The sequence below is a fragment of the Formica exsecta genome, unplaced genomic scaffold (genome assembly GCF_003651465.1).
Source record: "Formica exsecta isolate Colony F162 unplaced genomic scaffold, ASM365146v1 scaffold591, whole genome shotgun sequence".
Classification (NCBI taxonomy): domain Eukaryota; kingdom Metazoa; phylum Arthropoda; class Insecta; order Hymenoptera; family Formicidae; genus Formica; species Formica exsecta.
The window spans coordinates 148,165-172,236 of record NW_021853185.1 but is presented as its reverse complement, the minus strand read 5'-3'; the positions used below and the strand labels follow the sequence as shown (position 1 = coordinate 172,236).

The 24,072-nt window shown below is 35.4% G+C and overlaps 1 protein-coding gene across 2 annotated transcripts in view; it reads right to left on the bottom strand.

Moving 5' to 3' along the window:
* LOC115242384 overlaps window positions 1–24,072 on the bottom strand; it is a 77,677-nt gene that overhangs the window by 7,197 nt on the left and 46,408 nt on the right. Inside the window, exons 3-4 of one of the 2 annotated variants that reach the window (XM_029818638.1) lie at window positions 23,399–24,058; window positions 19,231–21,134 (exon numbers count right to left, since the gene is read on the bottom strand). In XM_029818638.1, the coding sequence (XP_029674498.1) occupies window positions 20,934–21,134; window positions 23,399–24,058 (861 nt within the window). In that variant the 3' untranslated portion in view covers window positions 19,231–20,933. Of the gene's footprint in view, window positions 1–19,230; window positions 21,135–23,398; window positions 24,059–24,072 lie in introns of those variants that run through there. The other variant, XM_029818639.1, reaches the window with a different exon arrangement.

Below are 24,072 nucleotides of genomic sequence, written 5' to 3'. Positions count from 1 at the left end.
CTATTCATTGCGATGTGAGGTATGTGAAAATGTCAAATTTAACTAAAATACATTTACGAATGTCTTTAAATTTCATTGCATCAATATTTTTAGTCAAGTAACTTTGTAATATATATAGGTATATATATTACATACGTACACACACACGAATATACCTATATACACACACTATCGAAGAAATACGAAGCGTTTTGCGCTATTATATATATTACCTTACTGTTCGAGCGACGCCGTACGAATGATATCAAGTACGAAAGGAATTTGACAGAGCGTCTCCCACTATTACAGTACTATTCAAGTGTTATTGTGCGAATGATAACAACGCCGTGACACGTAAACAATAGCGCGCTATAGAAGTCACCAAGGCCGAACACAAGGTTGTTGATAATTTGTTACCGATGTATTTTACGTACTATAACATATATATATACACGGAATATTAAATTATACAAGTATCTTAAATATTATAGATTAATTATTTATTAAACAAAATTGACATATCACGAAACCTTTCATTATGCTAATTACTTGGACCTGCGATTCGATTATTTTACTGCGTTCTTAATTTGAATTATATTTAGATTGCCGAAAATTTAAACGATAAAGCATCGTGGACAAAATATATTTGACTTTATGGATTGTTAAGAAAATAATTATAGTCCGTAAGGATTGCAACAAAAATAATTTATAATTTGATTTTCTAACAATGCTTTTCCATGCCAAGTATAATTACATTGGCTCAGATTTGAGCCAATAAAATCTTGACTTATTTCAAATTTGAAAATGTCAGAAAATTTTCTTAAAAACTGGAGAAACTATTTGTTATCGTTACCAGACGTATTCAGTCTTTAAAGAAAAGTGAGAAACTGAAGATATTATGAGCTTTCTATAATACTAACGAGCCACGGAAGTGAAATAAAGAAGGATTACCTAACTAATGCGAATTGTATTAGTTTTATATTTTTATATTAATAATTAAAAATTGCTTTTTTATTAAAACAATTCTCGTACCCTTCTCTCTTTTTCTCTTATAGCATTAATAAAAAAGTAAAAATAATACTAACGACCTATATATCGTGGAAATACCCAAGGTTGATTCAATACACCGACAGTTAACTTTTATCCTTAACAGTCGCAAAATGCGTCACATGGAAATTATGTACGATCGACAAGCGCGTAAACTTTTACGCTCACATTTTATTATCACTTATGCGAGCTAGAGTTGCTACACGTAAAGTGCATTCTCTCTGTAGCCCATCGATCAATGCGTTTCCGTGGACATTCTGAGCGATGCTCTGTGTGTATATGTGTCTGACTTCCGCGCTTAACTAGCACTTATATTTAGACATCTACCATGCTGTAAAGATTTCTCTTAGACCGCCATAAATTTTATGTAAACCGTAATTAGACACGCGCAGTACCGGCGCAGCGATTTCACTCGCGACATCGCGTCTATATATTTGTGCATTAATGTGTTCTCGATATTTGCACTGACGCATTTCTTGTTCCGCTAAATCTTCCGTTCCATTATATCGTAATTATTATTATCGTTGCTATTTATATTTAGATACGGCCGGACTAGATAAAGTTTCCGATACTTTCACATCGTCGCTTACAATTCCTAATTAATCTCGAATGCTTTGTGCTTTAGAGCGCCGACGCTCGATCGATCGCATCGTAATGGGTTTTCTGTTAGCGCTTTTCTTCGCCATACAACTGCACTTGCATTTCGTGCCTGTCGATATCTATTTCTATAGAATGACGCATGCTACAGCCTCTACAGAACATTATATGCAAGATTCTTTAAATATGTATTTGCTTTAACGCATAATCATTGCAAAATTACATTTTAAAATACGACTACAATTATACCAAAATAATTTAAAGTGTAATATAAATCCCAACGCGCGTGCATATTATTTTTATCTTCATCCACATTTCTTCAATAGAGAAAAAAGAGAGTAGGAAATAATAAATTATATTATTTCCTGATTTTTATTAAAAAATAAAAATAATTAGTATAGCAATTGTATATGTAATCTCTTTCACATATCATAAATTAAATACTTTTAATTAGCTTGTTAATGAAATTATACTATAATTGCACATTTCATTATTTCATCATCATTATTTTATCATTACTTTCTATACTATCTGTCTAAAGGAGAGAAAAAGAGGAAGAAAGAGATTGCATTTCAATATTATGTAAAAAATATATAAACAAAATAATATCGGTTTTGCAATTATCTATTATTACAGAATAATTTTGAAAATCACAAAAAATTCATCAATAATATTTTAATAAGTTTTAATGTAGTTTTAATTATCTATATATGTAATCTAGGTATACGAATAATTGACTTATAATTTGCCAATATGTTTCTGTTGATATCTTTCTTTGGAAGAGTTATTTCCGTATAGTATGTATATTTATACACTTTCGTAAGCAGAAATCTTACTTGTTAGAGTTCTACAAATCATTTTTGTAAAGTATATTTTTCATTTTGTACTTTATCGTGTTTGCGTTATCAAAACGTATATTAATTTATTTTCATTTAGAAATAACATATATTCATTTATTTATATGTAACCAACTTTGAGACGAATTGAAGAAGTATTATCTTGATTCTGAATGTAAGTGATTCGATTATATAATGTTACATTTTCTTGGCTGTGTATTGCCAGGTATGAGCTTCAATGCAAAAAGTAGATTTTTTTATCCGATATTTGCAAGATCGCTCTGTAATGTAATATTATATTTTGTTATGTAATATTGTATCATAAATGTGAACATCCTCTGGCAAATTGAGACCACCAAAGAAAGCCGGCGTAAAGATGCGCCGAAATAACCCATCGGATCTTACACACACACACCTTCTGATGTCTACCATCATAAATCCTAAAGAGTTACACACGCATATGTATGGCCTATCAAAAACGATCCACGATTTCCGGGAATAACAGAAGACGAAGGTCTGCTCGTCTCGACCATTTTAAAACGAGGTTTATAGGAAGAGGAGTCGAAACTAGAGCGAGAGAAGCGGTGAAGGAAAGAGAGAAAAAAGATGAGAGAGAGCGAAAAAAAAGAGAGAACGAGCTTGGGTAGGGCCTGGGTAATGAGTATAATCAAAATGGTTTAGTAGAAAGGCAGCCGCGAGCTATACCTCACCTTACCAATGTACGCGGTCGTGCATTTGAATTTGAATTTTGAACCAACTTTTGCCATAATGTTCATTGGTCACGAGACACCATCTGGTGGATGAACAAATTAGGGGTTACTAAATCTGCCCTTTTCTCTATTCGTCTCTAGCTGCGTTATTGTTCGAAATAGGATCACGCTCTGGTCTAGTGGTCCTTATATGTGTATCCTTATGTACACTGGGCGGACGGATAGCTATCTCTACCGGCATAAGTTCGCAAACGTCCTCTTCGCAGATGTTTTGCCAACGTCTGTTATTTTTTGATGGTCCTTTTGTTTCAGCTACCGACAGACTTCCTTCCTTCTTGACGTGCCGATGTTGGCGGCGTCCTGCTTGACCTTCCGTCAACCGTTCGACTCCTGAGGCCACGGAGATTCATACGAGAAGCCTGAGTAAAGTAGTCTATTTTTTTAGAGTAAAGTAGGTAAGTAGAAAGTGCATTTTTTCTTTTCGATTTTATTATATGTATTTGATACAAGTGTTGTTTGACAGAAATTATTCTTCAACTTCGAAATAAAATCTTCATCTATCAATGATAGCATTGTATTATATATCGTACTTTTAACCAAATATTTTTATAAAATAAAAAGATATAAATTTGATGAAATTTTTTCCATTATAAGATGGATACACATTACACGTCACCGTCCTATTAATGTAACGTCAAATATTCTTATATAGATGAAATGGAGCAATGCATATTGCCATCATAGAACCAAACTATCGGCGACATTTAAAATCCATATAAGAATATTTAATGCTACATGTGACATGATGATAACGTTATATGCAGTAATAATAATATAATATTATAATAATATTAAAGTTTGACTGCATAACTGATATCAAATATTTTTTTTTTTTGTGAATCATAATTACACGTAACATATAAACTAAAATGAAATAATATATATTATATGTCGCAACATATAATTTTAACATGATAGTTACAGCATTTTTCATACTCTAAAATGCATCAAGATTTATACCTGGAAAATAATCGCGTAAAAAAAGATTCGCAAAGAAATGTTGTCAAGAAAGGCCGCAGCATCATTGTAAGTACCAATTCATAGTACAACCTTAAAAAAATACACTCCCGAAAGGGTTAAGATAGCTCATGCTGCGAATTTGAGAAAAATATCACAAAGCTTTTCCAAATCAGTGGCGCATATCCTATACCCTTGATCATCCCTTTCCTGCTTTATTATACTAACGCAACCCTTTTAATCGCGTTACAACTTTTAGCAATATTTATATTTATACCATCTCTCAAACATTGCAAATTTAATGCTTTAGAAAATTATGTTTAAGGTCTAATCCTTTTGATTACGATTTCTCTTTGATTATCATCGCGATTAACTCGCGACAATTATGAACTGTCTAGTCAAGCTTGTGAATAATATGACATTTCTTTCATCGATACGTTAAGGATACAGTACTTCTTCGTGTTTTATAATATGTGCTCCAGATTGAATGCTATTATCGAATGAAGCAGCGGACTTGTTTATCTTCTCAAACTTTTCCAGAAATCTACTTGATGGCTTGTCAAGGGCGACAGTGAAACGATAATAAAAATAAGTAAGAAAAGAAAATAAGAGAGAACAACTGTCACAAAACCTGGGCCAGATATTAATTCAATGATTAGGTAAAAATAAAAAGTTTTCTTCTATTTGAAGATTGACATTCTTATTTTCTTATTTTAAAACGCAGCATATTTTCTTTACAATTCCTAGAGTAAGAATTTATATTTTATGTTTCCACGATTTTTATTCCTATTAGAATGAAATATTCTAAGTCCTGATCTTTATTTTCCGCTTATTAATTTTTCTATGATGATTTTTTTTTTCGCAAATACTCGACATTTTTCTTCATCGCGGAAGAAATACGAAGCGAGGTAATTCAAGTAAACGGTTAAACAGCGGTTGTAGACCGATATGCAGAGCCCTTATGCTCTCTAAATACTTAATAAGGCTCAACAAGCCCCCATAACCGCATATTCCCTCTTACAGATTAAGACGCTTGACATGCCGGAGAGAAAGGAAAAGTATACTCGTTCCATCGAATGTCTTCGCTCTCTCAAGTAAATTCATGGGGTAACACCAAATGGATGAATGCACCAAAATAAATATATTCGAGTGTACACGACAATAATACAAATTTAAACCAAATATTTTTTTTATTGTAAGTTAATTTCTAAAGATAAATTATAAAAAATTTACTTTTCTGCATAATCTCTCTACACTTCAATGCAACGCTTAGGTAATTTAAAAATATCAAAATTATAAAAATTTTTAAACTATGTCTTAATCCATTTTGCAATATTTAAAAAGGCCAAATAATTTTCTTTCTCTATTGTTATTCTTCCTTCTTTGAAATATTTCGTTCATTTCAGTTTTTGAAAAAATTTCTTCATAAAACTCACCTACTAAATCAATATAAAATTTCTATAAAATGAGAGTTTGTATTAATTAGAATAATTATATGCATCACTTTTAGTAAACGTTGCAATATCTATTACAATATTTAGTTTCTCTACTGATTTATTTTTATTTAATTAAATTAAATAATAATTAATTTAAGATAAATATACTCCATCTCCCTCTCTCTCTTTCTCTTTCTCTCTTTCTCTCTCTAAATATATTAAACATTTTTATAAATAATATTTTACAATTTACATGTATAAAATAAGATTGTTGTTTTCTGCCCAGATTTATTCATTAGATTGAATTTCTATAATCCATGAGTAACGAGCAAGAAGTACAATCTGATGGAACGGCTAACGTTTATGGCGAATATTTTAATCGCATCGCGGCTCTTGGGCCGATACTTCTAAAACTATCGTATCCCATCCGGACTGACCGCATTCTCATCCGCGTGACGTCAGCATCGAAAAGTCTTTTTACCGCGCGTAGAGGAAGCTCATGAATTTGCGCCTGACTACATGTCGGCGCGATGGCCTTAAAAATTCCCGGTGTTCGTTTATGGTCGGCTAATTAGATTTTTATCTTCATTAACGGCCCGCCCGGCAAATCCAGTCTCATGAATCGCCGCGATTCACGCGTTACTGTCGCCCATTTATGTGTACCGGGTGTCTCGGAGATCGATCCACATCATCAAGCGCGTTCTATGTGACGAGTATATAATATGCCCGTCTATTCGACCTTGAAACGCGAACGCGAAACGCGGTATCACATGTTGGATTTTCATTTTCGAGAAAAGGTTACGATTACGTCGGAGTCCCAGCTGTCTCGATTCTTTTATTGTCCGTCGTACTCGACTGCGTTCGCTGAAACAGCGTTTGTCGACACATAAAAGAAATGTAAGCACGAGGCGCTACATTCCACGTATTTCAGCGTTGAATATTTCGTATATATTTCGCGATTAATTTCCCTTCGGACTATAAACACACGTAGGCACTAAATGAAGAGAACCAGTTATCCCCCTTTCGTTTCTCCGCGGTCGCTCCATTTCAAATTCTGGTTAATGCTATTGGTGTGAGCATAAGTAGAAGGAAGGAGAAAAAAGGAAGTGGTTGCGTTTGAAATATTTTACGATCGTTTGGGAGAAATCCAATTCTCAATCATCTCGCGTGATTTATGTCACGCGGCGAGGCGTTCTACTATTCTGCACGCAATGCTTTACAATTAATTCGCATTAAAAATCACATTAAAAAGACGCATACCCATCTCTTTGTCCAGCAGGTTTTGGTAAAAAAGAAAGAAATATGACTGTTTTTCAGTTTTTCTGATCTAACATTGGAACAGTAGGACTTCTTTATAGTTCCAAGAACTTGCAGCTACAAAGAGAAAACCGACCAAGATGTACGTAAAATTACAGGTAGCATCGAGAGAAAAAGAATTTGAAAAAAGAATTTTCCAGTAGTAAAAAAAAAGGCGTATATTAAAGCGATCAAGTCAAAAAGAACATATTTTGAAGGTAACTTGCACTATATATAAATCTATTTTAATAATGTTTTATAATATTATGTGATATTATTTTACAAAAAAAAATTATTCCAGCATTACAGCTCGCGATAAAAATAATTCCAAATACAAATAGCTAAAGTTGACATTACGTCAACGGCGTATATTAAAGCGATCAAGTCAAAAAGAACATATTTTGAAGGTAACTTGCACTATATATAAATCTATTTTAATAATGTTTTATAATATTATGTGATATTATTTTACAAAAAAAAATTATTCCAGCATTACACAGCTCGCGATAAAAATAATTCCAAATACAAATAGTTAAAGTTGACATTACGTCAACGCTAAAACACTGTCCATAATCGCACGAAAACTAGAAAGGTCAAGTGTAACGTTTCTTATCGTACAATCGCATCATGTCCTGCGGGCATCCTCGCGGACCAGTCGATATCGCGTAAATCATCTTCTGAAACGTCCGTAAAACGTTAAATTTCTCTTCTATATGTCACGCAGTATATAAGTGTCTAAATGAAACGGAACTCGCGAGACGATTCTCGCGGCTGTATTAAGGCGTGGTCGTCTGGTTTTACGACTTTCGTTTAATTTCTGTACGCGCGTTTTACAAGCAAATTAAAAGGATCCAATACGACGCCGTTGCTCTCACCGAAGGGGATTTAAAGGCAAGCAAGAGATTTTTCGAAATTTTGGAATTCAATTAAGCATTGCGCCTAACATATCTTGTAAATTTTATTACAAAGCTAAAGGCATGAGAATTTTACTCTCGACTAAAAGTAAACAGCTCTGTATCAAATGAGAGGATATGTAGAATATAATATGGAAAGGAAACGAGAGAAACATGCTATGTATGATAACTCGTAATTTAGATAATTACACATACACGCCTGAGATTTATCCAATTACAAGATCAATATATAAATAAATAATTTTATAAGTAAAAGATATTTCTAAAAATGCCAAATTTTAAATGCCCATGTAATAAATTTACCGGGTAAAGAATAATTCTTTTTTTCTATTTACTTGATATTTAATCCTGTCTATACTTCTTATAGTTTTTCAGTTTTCATTTTCTAAATTAAAAAATGACGGTCAATTTATATTTCGAAATGAAGATTTAGACCTGCATTTATATTCTGTTGTCCCTTCAGATATTATTCTACGTAGCGCAAGCCTTTTTTATAGGGATGTAGTATCTAAGACCGAAACACCCTCATCACGCATTTCCATCAACTTTGGACTTTCAACATCAACGTTGTCAGTTTCGTCTAAATGAGTACATTACGAGACCGGTACGAGCGACTCCAAAACTGTCACGTAGCCTGAGTAAGGAGATTAAGAAGGGAAGGAGAGAAAAGGGGGGCAGGTGCGTCGTGAAACGTTCTTAAGTTATTCATGAATTCCTTTAATCGGTTTCTGCGCGTACTGGGCTATCTCGTTTTCTAGGTTTTTACCACGCGGTACGCGGCCAGGCCGATAATTAACGTTAATTCGTAGAAAACCATACTGGTAACAAGAACTATAAATTCTTTATTGGCCGGGAGCAATGAGGCCTTCCTTCTTCACCACTGTCACTTCCTTGTTATTTCCACGGTTCCTCCGTTTCCTGCTTTGCAAATTCTCTCGATGTTGCTCTCCGCGACAAATAGATACGATATCTCCGAGAAAGCTTGAAATTTATACAGCGAATATTCGAATGTACCGTAGAAATTTATCTCGTTTCGGATTTCAAGGCGTAGACGAGTTATTTGCATCATCTGAGATAAAATTGTTTCTTCTATTTAATTAATTCTATTTAATCTATCTGAAATCTAAATTTCAGAAGGATACTATTGAAACAACATAACAATATAATTGTCATTTGTTTACATTTTGTATCGAATGATCAATTGATATAGGGTGCAATTTTTTGACATCTAATTTGTGACACTGAAAGAAAATTAGGTCATTTGCGAAAAGATTAGAATGTATTTATATTGTACATTTATATATAATTGTGGATTAATATAAAATCGCGATAATTAATAATTTCAATAAATTCATATTTTAACTCCATAGAAAATGGTTTTTATGTATTGTTTATTCGGGATAGTAAAAACTCGATGATTGGATAAGAGACATTTTTCCATTTTATCATTTAGAGGAAATCGAATCGATTCAAATCTCCGACTAGATGCAATTAATATGATGCTGTTCGTAAGATAGATGGGGAGGGAGATACAATAAGATGATTTGCGTGTTAAGCTAACGTTCAGAAAAGCAACGGCGCTGGGAACGAACTGGACGATAATCAAGGCGAAGAGAATCGAATTTGGATCTTCGGCATTTGGCCGAATTCCATTAGTTCCGGAGCGAACTTAGTTACCGGTTTTCGGAGCAGGCTCTATGTGGGTCGGGCGCGACGCAGGCGAGCTTGCGACTGCAATCTGCCTTCTGAACGGCCTGAAGGGGCGAATCCGCCCGCTCTTAGCCCGACCTACGCCAATACCCCGATAAGAAGCAATGTTGCTGTTCTGCATGTGAATATATATGACATCCAATCGATAGACGGAAGGAAGTTATCGAGCTTTATATCATCGCACGCGCTCTCTCTACTTGGCGCATATATATTTTTTTTAACCACTATGCGACAGACGAAAATGTGTGTATTTTCTCTATTAGCGTATGTTAAAATATATGTGTATATTTGTTTAAGTACTTAAATACTTAAAGTTTTACACGTGTATTTTTCTATCGGAAAATGTTCACAAAGTCAGCTAGCAGTTATTCGGTTTCAACTTCGATCAAGATTAGGATCGCTGGTGATTTCCGATTTGACATCGCGTAATATCCTGCAGCGAAATACATATAACAGGATGTTCCTTGTTATCCTGATAGTGATTGCGGATTGAAAATATATCGGAGAGAATTTGATATGATTTGTGAGATAAGGTATATATTACGAATAAATGTATGCAATAGATATATGATACAAATACATATATTGTCATACGCTAGTAGAGAGGACGTATTTTTACTTGTCGTATGATGACTGAAACTTAAATACTTAAAGTTTTACACGTGTATTTTTCTATCGGAAAATGTTCACAAAGTCAGCTAGCAGTTATTCGGTTTCAACTTCGATCAAGATTAGGATCGCTGGTGATTTCCGATTTGACATCGCGTAATATCCTGCAGCGAAATACATATAACAGGATGTTCCTTGTTATCCTGATAGTGATTGCGGATTGAAAATATATCGGAGAGAATTTGATATGATTTGTGAGACAAGGTATATATTACGAATAAATGTATGCAATAGATATACAAATACATATATTGTCATACGCTAGTAGAGAGGACGTATTTTTACTTGTCGTATGATGACTGAAAAAAAAAAATTATATTATGTCCGATAACGTATGTATAAATTCCGTATATATATGCTAATGTACAATATATTGAGAAAAAAATTTTGACATCGCGTAATATCCTGCAGCGAAATACATATAACAGGATGTTCCTTGTTATCCTGATAGTGATTGCGGATTGAAAATATATCGGAGAGAATTTGATATGATTTGTGAGATAAGGTATATATTACGAATCGAATAAATGTATGCAATAGATATACAAATACATATATTGTCATACGCTAGTAGAGAGGACGTATTTTTACTTGTCGTATGATGACTGAAAAAAAAATTATATTATGTCCAATAACGTATGTATAAATTCCGTATATATATGCTAATGTACAATATATTGAGAAAAAAATCATAAATTGATACTTTTATTTTAACTATTATGTAAGAAAATATCATTTTTTTACGAAGAGAAAACCGTTAAGATTAGGATTTGAATGTACGGTATATCGTAAAATTATTTACAAAGGGACTACAGAAACATCTTTCCAAAAAGACAGCGGCGACAGTAAAAAGAAAATAAAAACAGAATGCCATCAACAATTAATCGCAGAGCCTTCATGCTCTAATTTACCGGTGCGTCTTTCAGGCGCTTCCTGGAAAGGGATATCTATCTCCTTGATAGCCTTCTGCGTGCAAAGTGCAGCTGCAACATAGACTAGTATCCACCCATAATTGTTAATTATTCCTCGGGTCTATATGCACGAGGAAGGCAAGATCGCGATAGCGCGAGGAAGATAGGGTGCTGCCTGTATCCGAAATTGGTCGGTGACTAGCCGACGATGTGGATAGCTCGCGAGCAATTTGGCGACCGGTAACGAAGGGCCTGCGAAAACAAAGGCTCGTCGTCTCTCCGACCAATTGTTGCATTATTCATGCGTTTCTAGCAAGAAGCGGTCGTAAGTCGGCCTCGAGACTTTCGCCCTCTTCCTTTGCCTTTCGGAGCCAATGCTTAGCGCATCTCTGCTGATTCCGCGCCGCCCTTCAAAATTCATTTTGTTCGCCTTAAGCGTCTTAGACGCACCATTAGTGCGCCAAGAGTGTAGAGCGACCTCGATTACTGAGAAACCAGAGAATTCTGGCTAAAATTCAACTATTTAGGTACATAATAATTTCACAAGATCTTGAAATGTCGACCCCATCTTTTTTTAAATATTTAGATAATTTAGTGAAGATATTATATAAGCTTTTGTTAAAATTATCTTAATGAACTGTCATTGATGTTTGATGCGGCTCAGTTACAACATTAGCAGTTTTAAATGATTTCAAAGATCTTTCATTCTTAATGTCAGGTAGCTGGTCTTGTATTTTCAGTTTTTAAATAAATCGGAGAACAACCGACTAAATTGTTTTGTGACTATAAAATGTCCAAGAGAATAGAAAACATTCGTTTTACATGATGAGTTTTACAATTTCTCGACAATGAAACCCGAGTTCTTGTAAAGTAATGGATTTCGAAATTGCGAAAACTCGTGATCAAGTACAAATGTCATCACCACTTAGCCTTCCGTAAATGTTCATAAGTAAACGAGAAAACGGCTACAGCCGTCACATAATAATCACTGCCAACGTATCTATAACGTTTGCTATTGCGCCATGCATTACTCGCCGGAAAGATTGCAATAAACTTGTTAACGTTGATACAATCGGTTTCCTTAACGAATCATAAACGGCAACAATGTTGCATGTCAAACACTAATCTATTTTTGTGTGAAAATGAACGCCACGTTTTATCTTATATACATATATTATTCTAATACGTTTCTTTCTTTTTATTTATCGGTATAAAATCTTGGTGTCTTCATATTATAAAATTATATATTATATAATTAAACATGTTTTTCTATATTATGTTTATTAAAGTTGCAATATATAAAAATTGAATTTAAGATTTTACTGTGTTGTTTGATAATTATCCATTTATTCTTTAATTAAAAATTTCCCGATCAAATAACTGTTTGACAAAATTTTTGTTTATTTGCCAATTTTATGCCACAATCTCTTGTATAGTTGTTATGTATAGTTTTATAAAAAAATTAGGTTAAAATATATACTTTGTAGAGTCCACAAAATTGTAATATGTAAAAAGGATCTTAAGATTTCATGAGGATCTCTGATAAAATACGCGATCGTTGCGTATATTTTTAGCACAGGTAGAATATCCGTTTCCAAGAGCGGTAAATAACTGGTCAAAAAATCGACATGCAGGACCGAAAACGCCTTCTCATCCATCCTGAGATTTCTCTACCTCATCATTTTCTATCCCTTCGACATTACTTAAAATGTTGATGGTTGGCTTTTACCTGAAGGGTCTTACCTGCGCGTACAGAGAGAAGAGGCACATATACAGAAATATAAGGGAATGCAAGAGAAGGAGAACTTTTGGATGAGAGAGGTCAGCCCGTTTCAATCCCTTGTCATTTATTCGAAGTTTTGAAACGAATATACTCAAGTACACAAACATACAGTCCACCTACTCATACAGCTATATTTTTTTAATGGTGTGTTGTCCATAAAGCACTCGCATACCTAAGGTAAAATACCTGCTTTCGTTTTTTCTCCTCTCGTCCCGCCTTAATCTCCGCGCGCCACCCTACTTACTTTTATACCTGCGTGCACCAGAGATACACACGTCATTAAATAATCCTGGTCCCGTGCTCTCATCAGAATCTTTACGAGGCAAAATAATATTCGACCGTCTCGCCGGATACCACTACGATATTTTACGTAAGGATCCCTGGCTCGATCCTTGCGGTCTCTCGTTGCGACCACCGCGCCGCCGGCCACAAGAATACGGCTATGTCGTTTCGCTAGGTTCGTAGAATTTTTTTAAAACCTTTGGTCTTTAGTAAATAAATAGAACACATTAAATGTTTATAAAAAATTTTAGAATTTCAACTTATAAGAGCTTAAAATTCTTTCTCTTAAGATTTCTAGAATTTTTTTTTTAAATTTTTTAAACTATTCTTATTCTTAATAGCCAACTATAACTTATGGAATATTTATGGTTAATAATTTATAATACGATAATGATTAAATAGAAATCCAATGAAACGTGACGATGTTATTTATAGCGCGCGTCTTATCTGCAACGACGTGCGGGGCACGCATTTAGACAGGAAATTATTATAAGCACTTAAAGAACATAAAGAGAGATATAGTAAAAAGTTTCTTCGTTAAAATTAGTATGCACATATTATAGATATATATAATCGGCTCGGAATGTGTGCATATGCGTTCATTGAATTGCAAAGCACGGTATCCAAATTATGACTTCAAAATCATTGCTTATATTTGTATTTATAATCGTAATTGCGCATGATAAAGATGACATGCTAGATTCGCAAAAAAATTGAATTAGCTAAAAGTTCAACAATATATGTAAAATAAACGATTTTGTTTATTTCAGCAAGAATTCTAAGAAATAAATAAATAAATATATTATGCTTATTACACACATATATATATTCTCTTAATTTGCTATTTATGACATATTTAGCAATTTATAACATATTTAGCAATTAAATATCAGATTATATGAGAGAGAGAGAGAGAGAGAGAGAGAAATCGAGCAAAATAAATAAAGATGAATTAAAGTCTTTAAAAAAAGAGGAAAAAGAAAAGAAGTGTGATCAAGAACATTGCGAGCAATTTAAGGACATTGCAGAGAATTAATTTTAGTAAGTTATTAAAGGCAGATTGTACTGGACATTATACAAAAAAAATAACATGTTATCAATTATAGATAAATACGATTCTACACTAAAAAAAATAAAGAAATGTTTAATATCGATTGCAATTATTACCTTCTTAATAAAGTAATAAAATTCATGCAAAATTTATGAGAAATTCAGTAAATAAAACAAACTTAGATGGGGACATTTATATAAAGCGCATTTAAAAATAAAGAATGCTAGGTTTTAAATCATAAAGCTCAAATATTTTGAGTTTAACTAGGGAGAAATTATTAGCAATCGATAAGTTTGTTTTACAACCATATAAAAAGAAATCCTTTAATTTTAATATCTTTTGTGCATAATTTTTCGAGCAACGTCTTCATCATAAACATTATACGGCGCGGTGCTATCAGGAACAGTTAATCGCTCCGTAACGCCACGTGCTTCTCGGAGGCAACAAGAACAGCCGGCGTGCACAAGGCGCGTTTAATCCTCTTAGGGGGGCGGGTAAAGATGCAAAGAGCGTCTGATTGCCCGCGGAAGTGGAAAAAAAGAATGTTACGACCTCTTATATGGTATTAACTCATTACATAACACGCTTTGCCCACGAACGAGACAACTCCGGCAGTTAACGACCGAGCTAACGACCCGATGCACCTTGCGCCCCCGTCCGCTTATCGCGCCGCGAAAACCCCTCATCTCGCTGTCGAGCGTAGCGCTTCTATCAAGCTTAAAGCCGCGATCGTGCCACTTCCTCGCGTGTTTCACGCGACTCTTGTCCGCCAACATACAATGCCCCCCGATCCTCCTCGTGGATCCTTCCAATTAAGCGGCAGGAGCCCGATCAGGTGCACAAGAGGGTGCACGTTCGATTGTTCGCTCGTGCCCGTCTACTTGGCCAAGAGGCATAACGCGATCACGTGAAAAGGGAAGTCCTAAGGCCCGCATGCTTATCCTGTTGAGAGAGAGGGTCTGCTTCAATTCTCTTCTCCCTCCATCCTCTCGATTCGTCTCGCCCGACGTGTTTTCTCCCTTTCCCTCTCGTCGTTGTTCACCTTGCGCGTCCTCTTTAATGCAACCCGGCGACACTCATGTCAGGGCATTCCGAGAAGAATAATAATTCCGCAATTTCGGAGGCACGCGGCCCACCGAAGGCTTTTTTTCGCGGCTAATTCCGCAGGTGTACCGGACAGAAGCGGCGTCAGCCGCCACCGCCGCCGCTATAGTCATCCTCGATGGCACGGCGACGACGTTTTGCGCGATGCTTAAAACAGCTTCTCGTCGATTTCTTGTTAAAGGTAGAGTTGGCTTTAAACCGACACGAATTACAAAGATTTGAATAATATGACATTGACGAATGTGTTACAATAGAGAAAGGCGTGAACTGCATTAGCAAAGTTAAAATAATAATAAAATGATAATGAATAAATGGTTATAAAACTGCTAATTCACGTTTTAGAATTTTTTAAATATTCTTATTGAAATGATTTATCCATTTAACAATAATGAAACAATACTGATATAAATTTTAATGTAACTTATTAATTAGGTAAACTTTAACAAATTTCTCTTTCTTTTTATATCTTTCCTTAATCCCATCACTGGCCGTACAACGCAGCGCATAATGCGTGTATAGAGGACTGTATGTGTGAGTCTGGGGTGGCGAGGAGCGAAAGGATATGTGGCTTAAAACGTGTTTTAAGAACTGCAAGTCGAAGGAAGGGAAGAAAAAGTGTAACTATTGTGTGTGTGTGTGTGTGTGTGTTTGTATCTGTGTGCGCTATAACAAAACACAATCTAAATGTGGGCCGCGTGTAGTCAGACTAGGACAACAAAGGAGCCCTGGGTGTTGCCTCGCGATCACGCCTGCTCTTTTTCATCCTTTCAAATTATTTTCTTTCTTTTGCATCCTTCTTGCCGGTGTAATCAATGTACAATCTATTGTCCTATTCTATTTATTCGTAATATATTTAATTCTTTATATTTGAACTATATATGTGTTTAAAAATATATAATATAAGTTTATTTATATATAAAAATATATAAATAAATTTAATTTAACTGTATATTATTTCTTAATTATATCTTGTGTGCAATAAATATCGAAAAAAGATAATTGATTTAATCGAATAAATAGTTGAGATTCAGCTGAAAATATTAAGCGGATTGATGTCCAGCTAGTGATTGGATAATGAGAAATCATAAACTACCAGGTCGGGATTGCTAATTTGAAAGTAATGAGTTTTATAAATATGTTGCTAAGCGCTTCGGTTCCGCGTTGCACCTACGGTCGACTTGATCAGTTCTATTTATTGAAAACATGTTCGGTTGGAGCGCCCTGCTTCGAATCGAAAGCAGGAAATGCGAAGCATTAAATTAGTAATACTTTTCAATGGAATTTATACCGGTTGACGTGTGAAGCGAGGTACGCACTTTCTCATCATTTACACACTGGCAATATTGGAATCTATACACGCAAATGAGCCACGAATTAAATCATGCATAAAAGTGGATATAAAAAGACGGATTATTCTAGAGAAAATTCGAGATCAGAAATAAAAAAAAAAAATAGGAGAGAAATCTTGCTTTAATTGATCATCATAAAATTTCTATATAATTAACGCATATATTATTCTTAAGTTTGACGATTTATCAAGCATTTCTATTCAACCATATCAAGAAAGACCGGAAGTATGTCAAATATTTTAATCATTGTTGAGAATGTGTTATATGATAAACAGTGAATATAATCGCAATATTTTAATTTACGCGATTATAATTTTTGCTTTCTCATTATACGCTATAACGGAAAACATATCGCTTTAGCAGATGCATCACGCACTCGAGGAAGTATCAGAATAAAGGATCAGAATGCAACTGCGAATTCCAAATCAGAATTCATGGTCACAAAGGAGAGGGAGATGAGCATGACACAATCGAAGATCGATATACCGTTCTGGCTTGATCCTTATTGGCTATGCGCCAACGAGTACTCAAGTGCTACGCGTCGCACTTTAATAGTATAGATTGCCTCTTGCCATTTAACGAGACGCGAGATATTCGAAATCGCGTTAATGTGACTTTGGATATTACAATGTTAAAATTAAATTATGATAAAAAATTGTTTTTAATCTTCAGTCAATGTCATAAGCTATTAATCACAATACATGTCATCCTTACTCAGAAACTTGAAATGATTGTTCTCTCTTTCTCCCCCCCTCTCTCTCTCTCTCTCTTTCTCTCTTTCTATAATACATAGATTTCATTGCAGACAGTTAAAAATAATAGTGCAGGTATTTATAAAAATAAATATCATGTAAAAAACATATTGAAAGAATGGTAAGGACAGCACGATAAAATTTGTAAAATTTCCTAAATTTGCATCGATCTTTTCGATTTATCTGGATCATTATTGACTGTCGCAATCTTTGTCAGACAGTCCTACCAAAAAAATACAACACAAACGCAATCGAGAGCAATAAGTATTTAATTACTAAAGGCATTAAGATACAACACATTAGACGGATTCTTTGAGGCTCATAGATAGCCAGGGGCTCATGTTGATATACCTCGCGATACACTCGCAGCGGCCCATTAACAATAATTTCGATAGTGATCCTCGTCGGTCCCGAGAGACACGGTTCTCTCGGAATCTTTTCTCGGTAGAAGAAAACGAGGAGAATGGAGAGCCGGGAAGAAGGAAGGGAACACTCGTGCAAACCCGTTTGGCCGTTAGCAGTCCCCGACACTAAACCAGACTTGGTTCAGAAGGATCGAGACATGCTCGCGGGCAAAAATCCAGCCGTTTTGCTCCTGCCCACTTGTACACTGACCTATATTCGCTGGAACCGGGTCCGGGGACCTGCCACAGCCACAGAGACCCACTACCCTGAAGAACTCTTCGTTGGAAACGATGAGAGACCGTCTCTACCTACGGCTCTTTATCCGCCTTTTCATCGATTTCCGCTCGTCCGTCGATGACGTTTTTCACGCGTATGCTTATCACGATTTTTAATATATATTTATTGCTGTAGAATCTTTAGATGTACTTTTCTTACAAAAATATTTTTACTTTTTTTATAGGTATACATTTTTAGTTTTGAGTTATACAATCCATATTTAACATGTGCAAATAAACGATCAAAGAACTACAATGATAATAAATCGCATAATCTCGACAAATAACTTATTTTATGGACTTAAATTTATCTTTCTTTGCATTTTTATTTTGACGTAACGCTAAGGAATATGCTATCCGATATTTGTGTGCTCAAGAATCATGCTATTTTCCCTTTTACTTCTTTCTCCGTTATATTAAGCATGAAGAATGGGCGTTGCATTATCACGGTATTATTATCTTATAAATTTACAGATGTAAACGATCGATTGGATTATTCTCGGCGGAGAAACGAATGTGGGTGGCCCGATACTTTAAAATCTCTCCGGCACGCTGCTCGTACATGTTTCGGGGCAGCGAAGCTATTATGGAAGTAATAGCTCGCTTTTTCGCATGCAGATCGAAAGATATTAATTGCGTGCGGCAGCAGTAACAACGCTCCACTTTCGAGTTATACGTGCGCGCATTGCGGCAATTAGATGTTAATACTAACGCAACCTTACATTAATCGAAATTTTTCACAGCGGACTTCCTCATCATATTCCATGGCAAGTAAATCTCGTGGCTAAATTACATAACTCGCTAAAAAGTATATGTGATATCTCTAATTTATGCAGATAAATGCCTATTTAATTATAATCGTTGCAACAAGTTGTAATTAAATTTGCGTTTGAAAATATCTCTCAAATACATTGCAACAGTCGAAGTACCTCGTGTGTCGCCAATTAATTCTGATACAGTCTATAATAAACTACAATAAACTACAATAATCTGTATAATTATATTATCTCTGAAATTGTTTTAATGCTATTTTAATTTTTGTATAATATAACAAATGAAATTTATAAGGCAAATCTTTACTTTAACTCACAAATTAATTATTAATTTTATTTTTTAAAAAGCTAAAAATGCTTTTAAAAATTGTACGCAATGTCAAATTCATGAATCTTGAATTGTATTAGATTTATTAACTTTTGACGTAGCTGATCCGTCCAGTTCCTCCTTAAAAACATTTCTGGTTGTTATTTGTATACAATAAAGTTAGAAATATCCAACTTCATAAAGTTTCTAGAGCACGACAGAATATCATCAGTAAAAGGGTCATAGATTCGATTTCCGCTTGCTGCAGTGCAGTATATATGACATAAACACACATTGTCACGCACACATATATACACACCGGCATGCGCGCGCGTAATACATCGGAAACTTTGACAATGCACGAACAATCGAGCGCGCGCGCAAGAAAAATTACATATTCCACGATATGATTTTCTGGCGATGTTTCTGGCATCGCCCTTACTCTCTTTCCCGACTATGCAATTTTCACTTTCAAACGGTGTGTTTATTCATTGTATCTCGCGCATTAATTGCCGGTCACGGTAATTCGAAAAGACAGCTGATCTAGCCGGTAAACAATGACGATCGATCGTTCATCGTGGATCCGCGGCCCCGTTTAAATTTACACACGATTATCACGTGTATAGCAATTACATGTTGCGAGTGTAATGTACGCGGCCGGCATTTGCATAATTACAGACATACGATTACGAAGCATGCGGGATTCTTGAATCAATGAAAGTAAAGGGTTTAATAATAAATGCGCGGAGTGATGGATGCGAACACGCCCGTGTCGTTACCTAACGATATCGATTAAAGGAGGCGCGCGACTCTCGCGAATGGTCACGAACGGAAGGCGTTACTGCAATTCGATAAGTCGACAAACTGATCAACACAATGTAACATCTCAATAAGATGATCGAAGCGAGTGAATTCTGACCATCTTGGCATCAATAGAATTTTCTAAATAAAATGTTATTAATAAATGCATATGAGCAATTTGAATATTTTAATTATGAACATATAAATTCCACACAGTATTATTTTCGAAGCATCTGAAACGTAGCATCATGCTTTACAATTCTTTTAATGCTTAAAAATTTTAATAATAAAAAAAGAAGCATAATTTGTTAATATACACACAATTTAAATATTTAAAGAATTAATTAAATAATGCAGAATTAATTTCAATTCTCGAAGATAAAGCATAAATTTAAGATCTACGAACAAAAGTATATTAATATTAAAGAGGCTGAAAGAAATCAAATCGTTCGATATTCTCGACTTGACTAGGACAAATAAAATGACAGCGAAATGATTGCTCGCTATAATCGAACAACTCGCACGAAAGACCGTGCAATAATACGATTATGCGAAGATATATATCAGCGTAATTACAAACATCACATTCAACGTGACAACTCATCTCGCAAGCCACGAAGAAATCAGTTAATCTCTCCACAAGATACCGTTGCTCAAACAAAAAAAAATTGATATTTGCATTTGCGGGTTTGCGATGAATATAGCAGCATCTCTTAATTGCAAAATATAAAAGTGAGTTGTGTAATATTATGTTGTAAGATATCTATAATTTTTCGAAAGGTAATAAAATTAAATAAATTATTTATCATTTTTGCACTTTGCTAAAAATTAAATAAATGACGGTTTCTATTATATTCGAGCAAATTAATATATCGGAATCGCGTTATCGCGTAGAGAACTGACCCAGTTTCGCATATCGCGAGTCATATTCACTCGCTAAAAAAGCGTCGTCCGAGAGAGCAGATTCCATTTTCCACCTTGTCATCTCCGTCATCTCTCGCCCTCCGGGTTCTCGTCCCTCTCATTAGCGAGTCTGACTCTCGAGAAGCGAACAGCGGGAAAGAACGGACGATGAATGCAGCTACAAATGAGAAGATACGGCAAACACGGTAGCGAGAATACGTCCCACCCTGAAAGATATAAGAACGCTAAATGAAGAGCGCCGATACCGATTACCGCGGATGCCAAAGAGAGTCTAAAGCGAGCACTATAATCAAACAGGTCAATCCTTCATTCTCAAAGATATCCCTCGTGTCTTCCTGTACCGTTTCGTCCTGTAATATATTTGACCTCCTTTCGAGCTTAAGGAAAACTTCGTACATGAGCTAACTCCGCACAAATAAAATTGTTTACGACTAAGCAAGGCCCATCAATTGCCGAATAGACAAATAGCAGTTGTAAAGAATGGCTTCGAAGTATCCTATATTAAATCCAAAAGTCTCTTTTGTGCAAGCTAGACTCGAATTGAGCCCGTATATATTTGTTTATAACTTATTTAATGCTCTATTTGTAATTGTTAGTTCTTTATATATTATTATTACCTGTGTGCTTTGGTAGCAATTTTTTCACATACGACAAATTATAGTATCTAGCGTATAAATAAATAAATAAATAATAAGTGAGCTTTATTAACGTAATCATATTGTATCAGTATTTCTCAATTGTCGACAATTTTTTTCTCTCTTTGATTAAAATATTATAATTTATAATAAAATTCTATTTGTTATGCGCGTATCTCATATACCGTTACGAAAATTTAAGAATATTACAGAAAAAAAGTTTAGCATATGTTTTCTATTTATCGAATCTAAATCAAAGTTTGTTTATGTGAAAAAACAAAATTAATTTATCGGACCCGAGCGATTCCGTCTTGATTGTTCGTGCGTAAAGCAATCACGATTGAGACGCGGACATAAAAGCTTGCGATCGTAATATCAATGAGCACATGTTTCTCTGCGATGAAGCGAGTCATGGAACGATTAAGTATATGGAATTCCAGAATTAATATGTACGCGCACGTGGTAGCGGTATCGTCTAGTTCGCAGTAAATAGTTATTGCAAATCATAACGATGATATTAATCAACGGTTAAGTTAATTCGAATTTAATGTTTGATAAGAAAGCATGGGGCATGTACGGCTGAAGTGAAATCTTTATATAACAAGATATAGTATAATACTAGTATAAATACTGATCTATCCGGTCTATCCGGGCGAAGCGCAATATTGCGCAATACGATGTGCATTCAATATTATAAAATGACTATTGCGGCGATTCATCTATCAATGGGAATACCGAGAAGTCGCATTCTAACAGTGTATTTGCAGATAGAGAGATTTTATGTTTTGCACACATTGAACGCTTGAACGAGGTTTTTTTCAATCAATGAAACTGTCGCGCCATAAAATCAGCCTTGTGACTCGAGCTGACGCATCGAATGCAAATATGACACACTTTCTTGCACAACATATTGCGATAAGAAATATGCAATTTAATTTATTAATAATTTATTAATAATTATAATGTTTTTAATAATATGTGAAAAAATATCTTGTATCTTGTATCTCTTGTATATATTAATAATATTTTGTTAAGGAAAGAGTATATGTACAAGTACATCATCGCGCTAAAGATCCAGTATGCAAGACGGAAACTGCCTACGATATAAATTTCGATGGGATTTGAAACTCTTGCTGATAGTCCAAGTTTGCAACTATATATTCCTCGTTCGTTATAGCAAAGGGGAGGCTAACGCTATATAAATAACTGTTCAAGTTTTAAGTGGGCTCATGGGAGCGAGTTTTTAATAGAAACGACCGCGTTTTTCCTGCACAACGGCGCAGTTGCAAGAAACAATGCCGCCGGGAAAGAGCCTTAGAGAGATGGACGTTATCACACTGCGCAATGTTCTATTTGGCCGGTAAGACAAATAAAATGTGCTTTCCAGTTATAATTACCCTATTATGTATCGCATATATTTTGCGCAGAGATTATTCTTTTTAATTCTTAATTCAAGAATAATATCAAATTTAAGAATATTAATGTTTCGATTCTAATGTAAAAAAATAATGATGCTGTTAATTAAAAAATTATGCAATAACTTAGATATATGATAAAATTGACAAAAATGCTTCATCATTATTGATCAAGACTGCTGCCTGCCCGTTCTCTGACAGTTGACTTAGATTTTAGATACTAGTCTTGCTTAATAACGATTGAAAGTTTTTGTCAAATGTCGCATATTCAAATGTTTATATAATTTTTTAAAATAATACAATATTATTATTATTTTCCTTGGCAATAATCGTAGCATCAAAGTTGTTGTGTTTGATATTGGACATTAGAAAGAATAATTTAACGTGTGACACCTTTCATAGAAAAAGGTTACGACTTACCGGGTTGTTGGTGAGATTCGCCGAGGTAGATGCAGCGGTGGGACGATGATCGTATTCTTCCGGATAGTCGTCCCGATAAGTCCTGCCGGCAACGGGTCCTTCTCTGTGTCCCTGACTGTCTCGATCGTCCCTGATGTCTCCGAGGGGATCTCGATGGAAGTCTCTGAAATCCCTGAGGTCGCGCAAGTCCCGAAAGTCACCGAGGTAGCCCTCTTGGTAGTCGCGGCTCACGTGGTCCCGTTCACCTCGAAGCTGCCTCGACATCGCCGTCGACTCCTCTTCCTCCGAGTCGGGCAGCAGCTGCTCGACTCCACCGTCACCTCCGCCACCTCCAGCACCACCTCCGCGTTGGGCGGGATGACGCCGGAGGTCACACCATCCTACCTCCTCTTCCGCCCTACCGGCGATCTCGCCTCGAGGCAGCCGAGCCGTGCTTGTTGCCCTCACGACCGATCTTCCTCTGACCTCCTGCCCCCGTGGCCCCCCGGGGGGCTCCACCACATCACAATCAAAGGCTATACCGCCCGGAACTCTCACGACCCGGTTCTTCCGCGTCCACTGCTCGTTTCTGACTTCGAGCTCTTCCTTGGACCACTTGCGATTTTCGTTTTGAGAGATCCGCGTATCACCCCCGTTACTGTTGCAAGTACAACGAGGAATGTCGTATTGTTGAT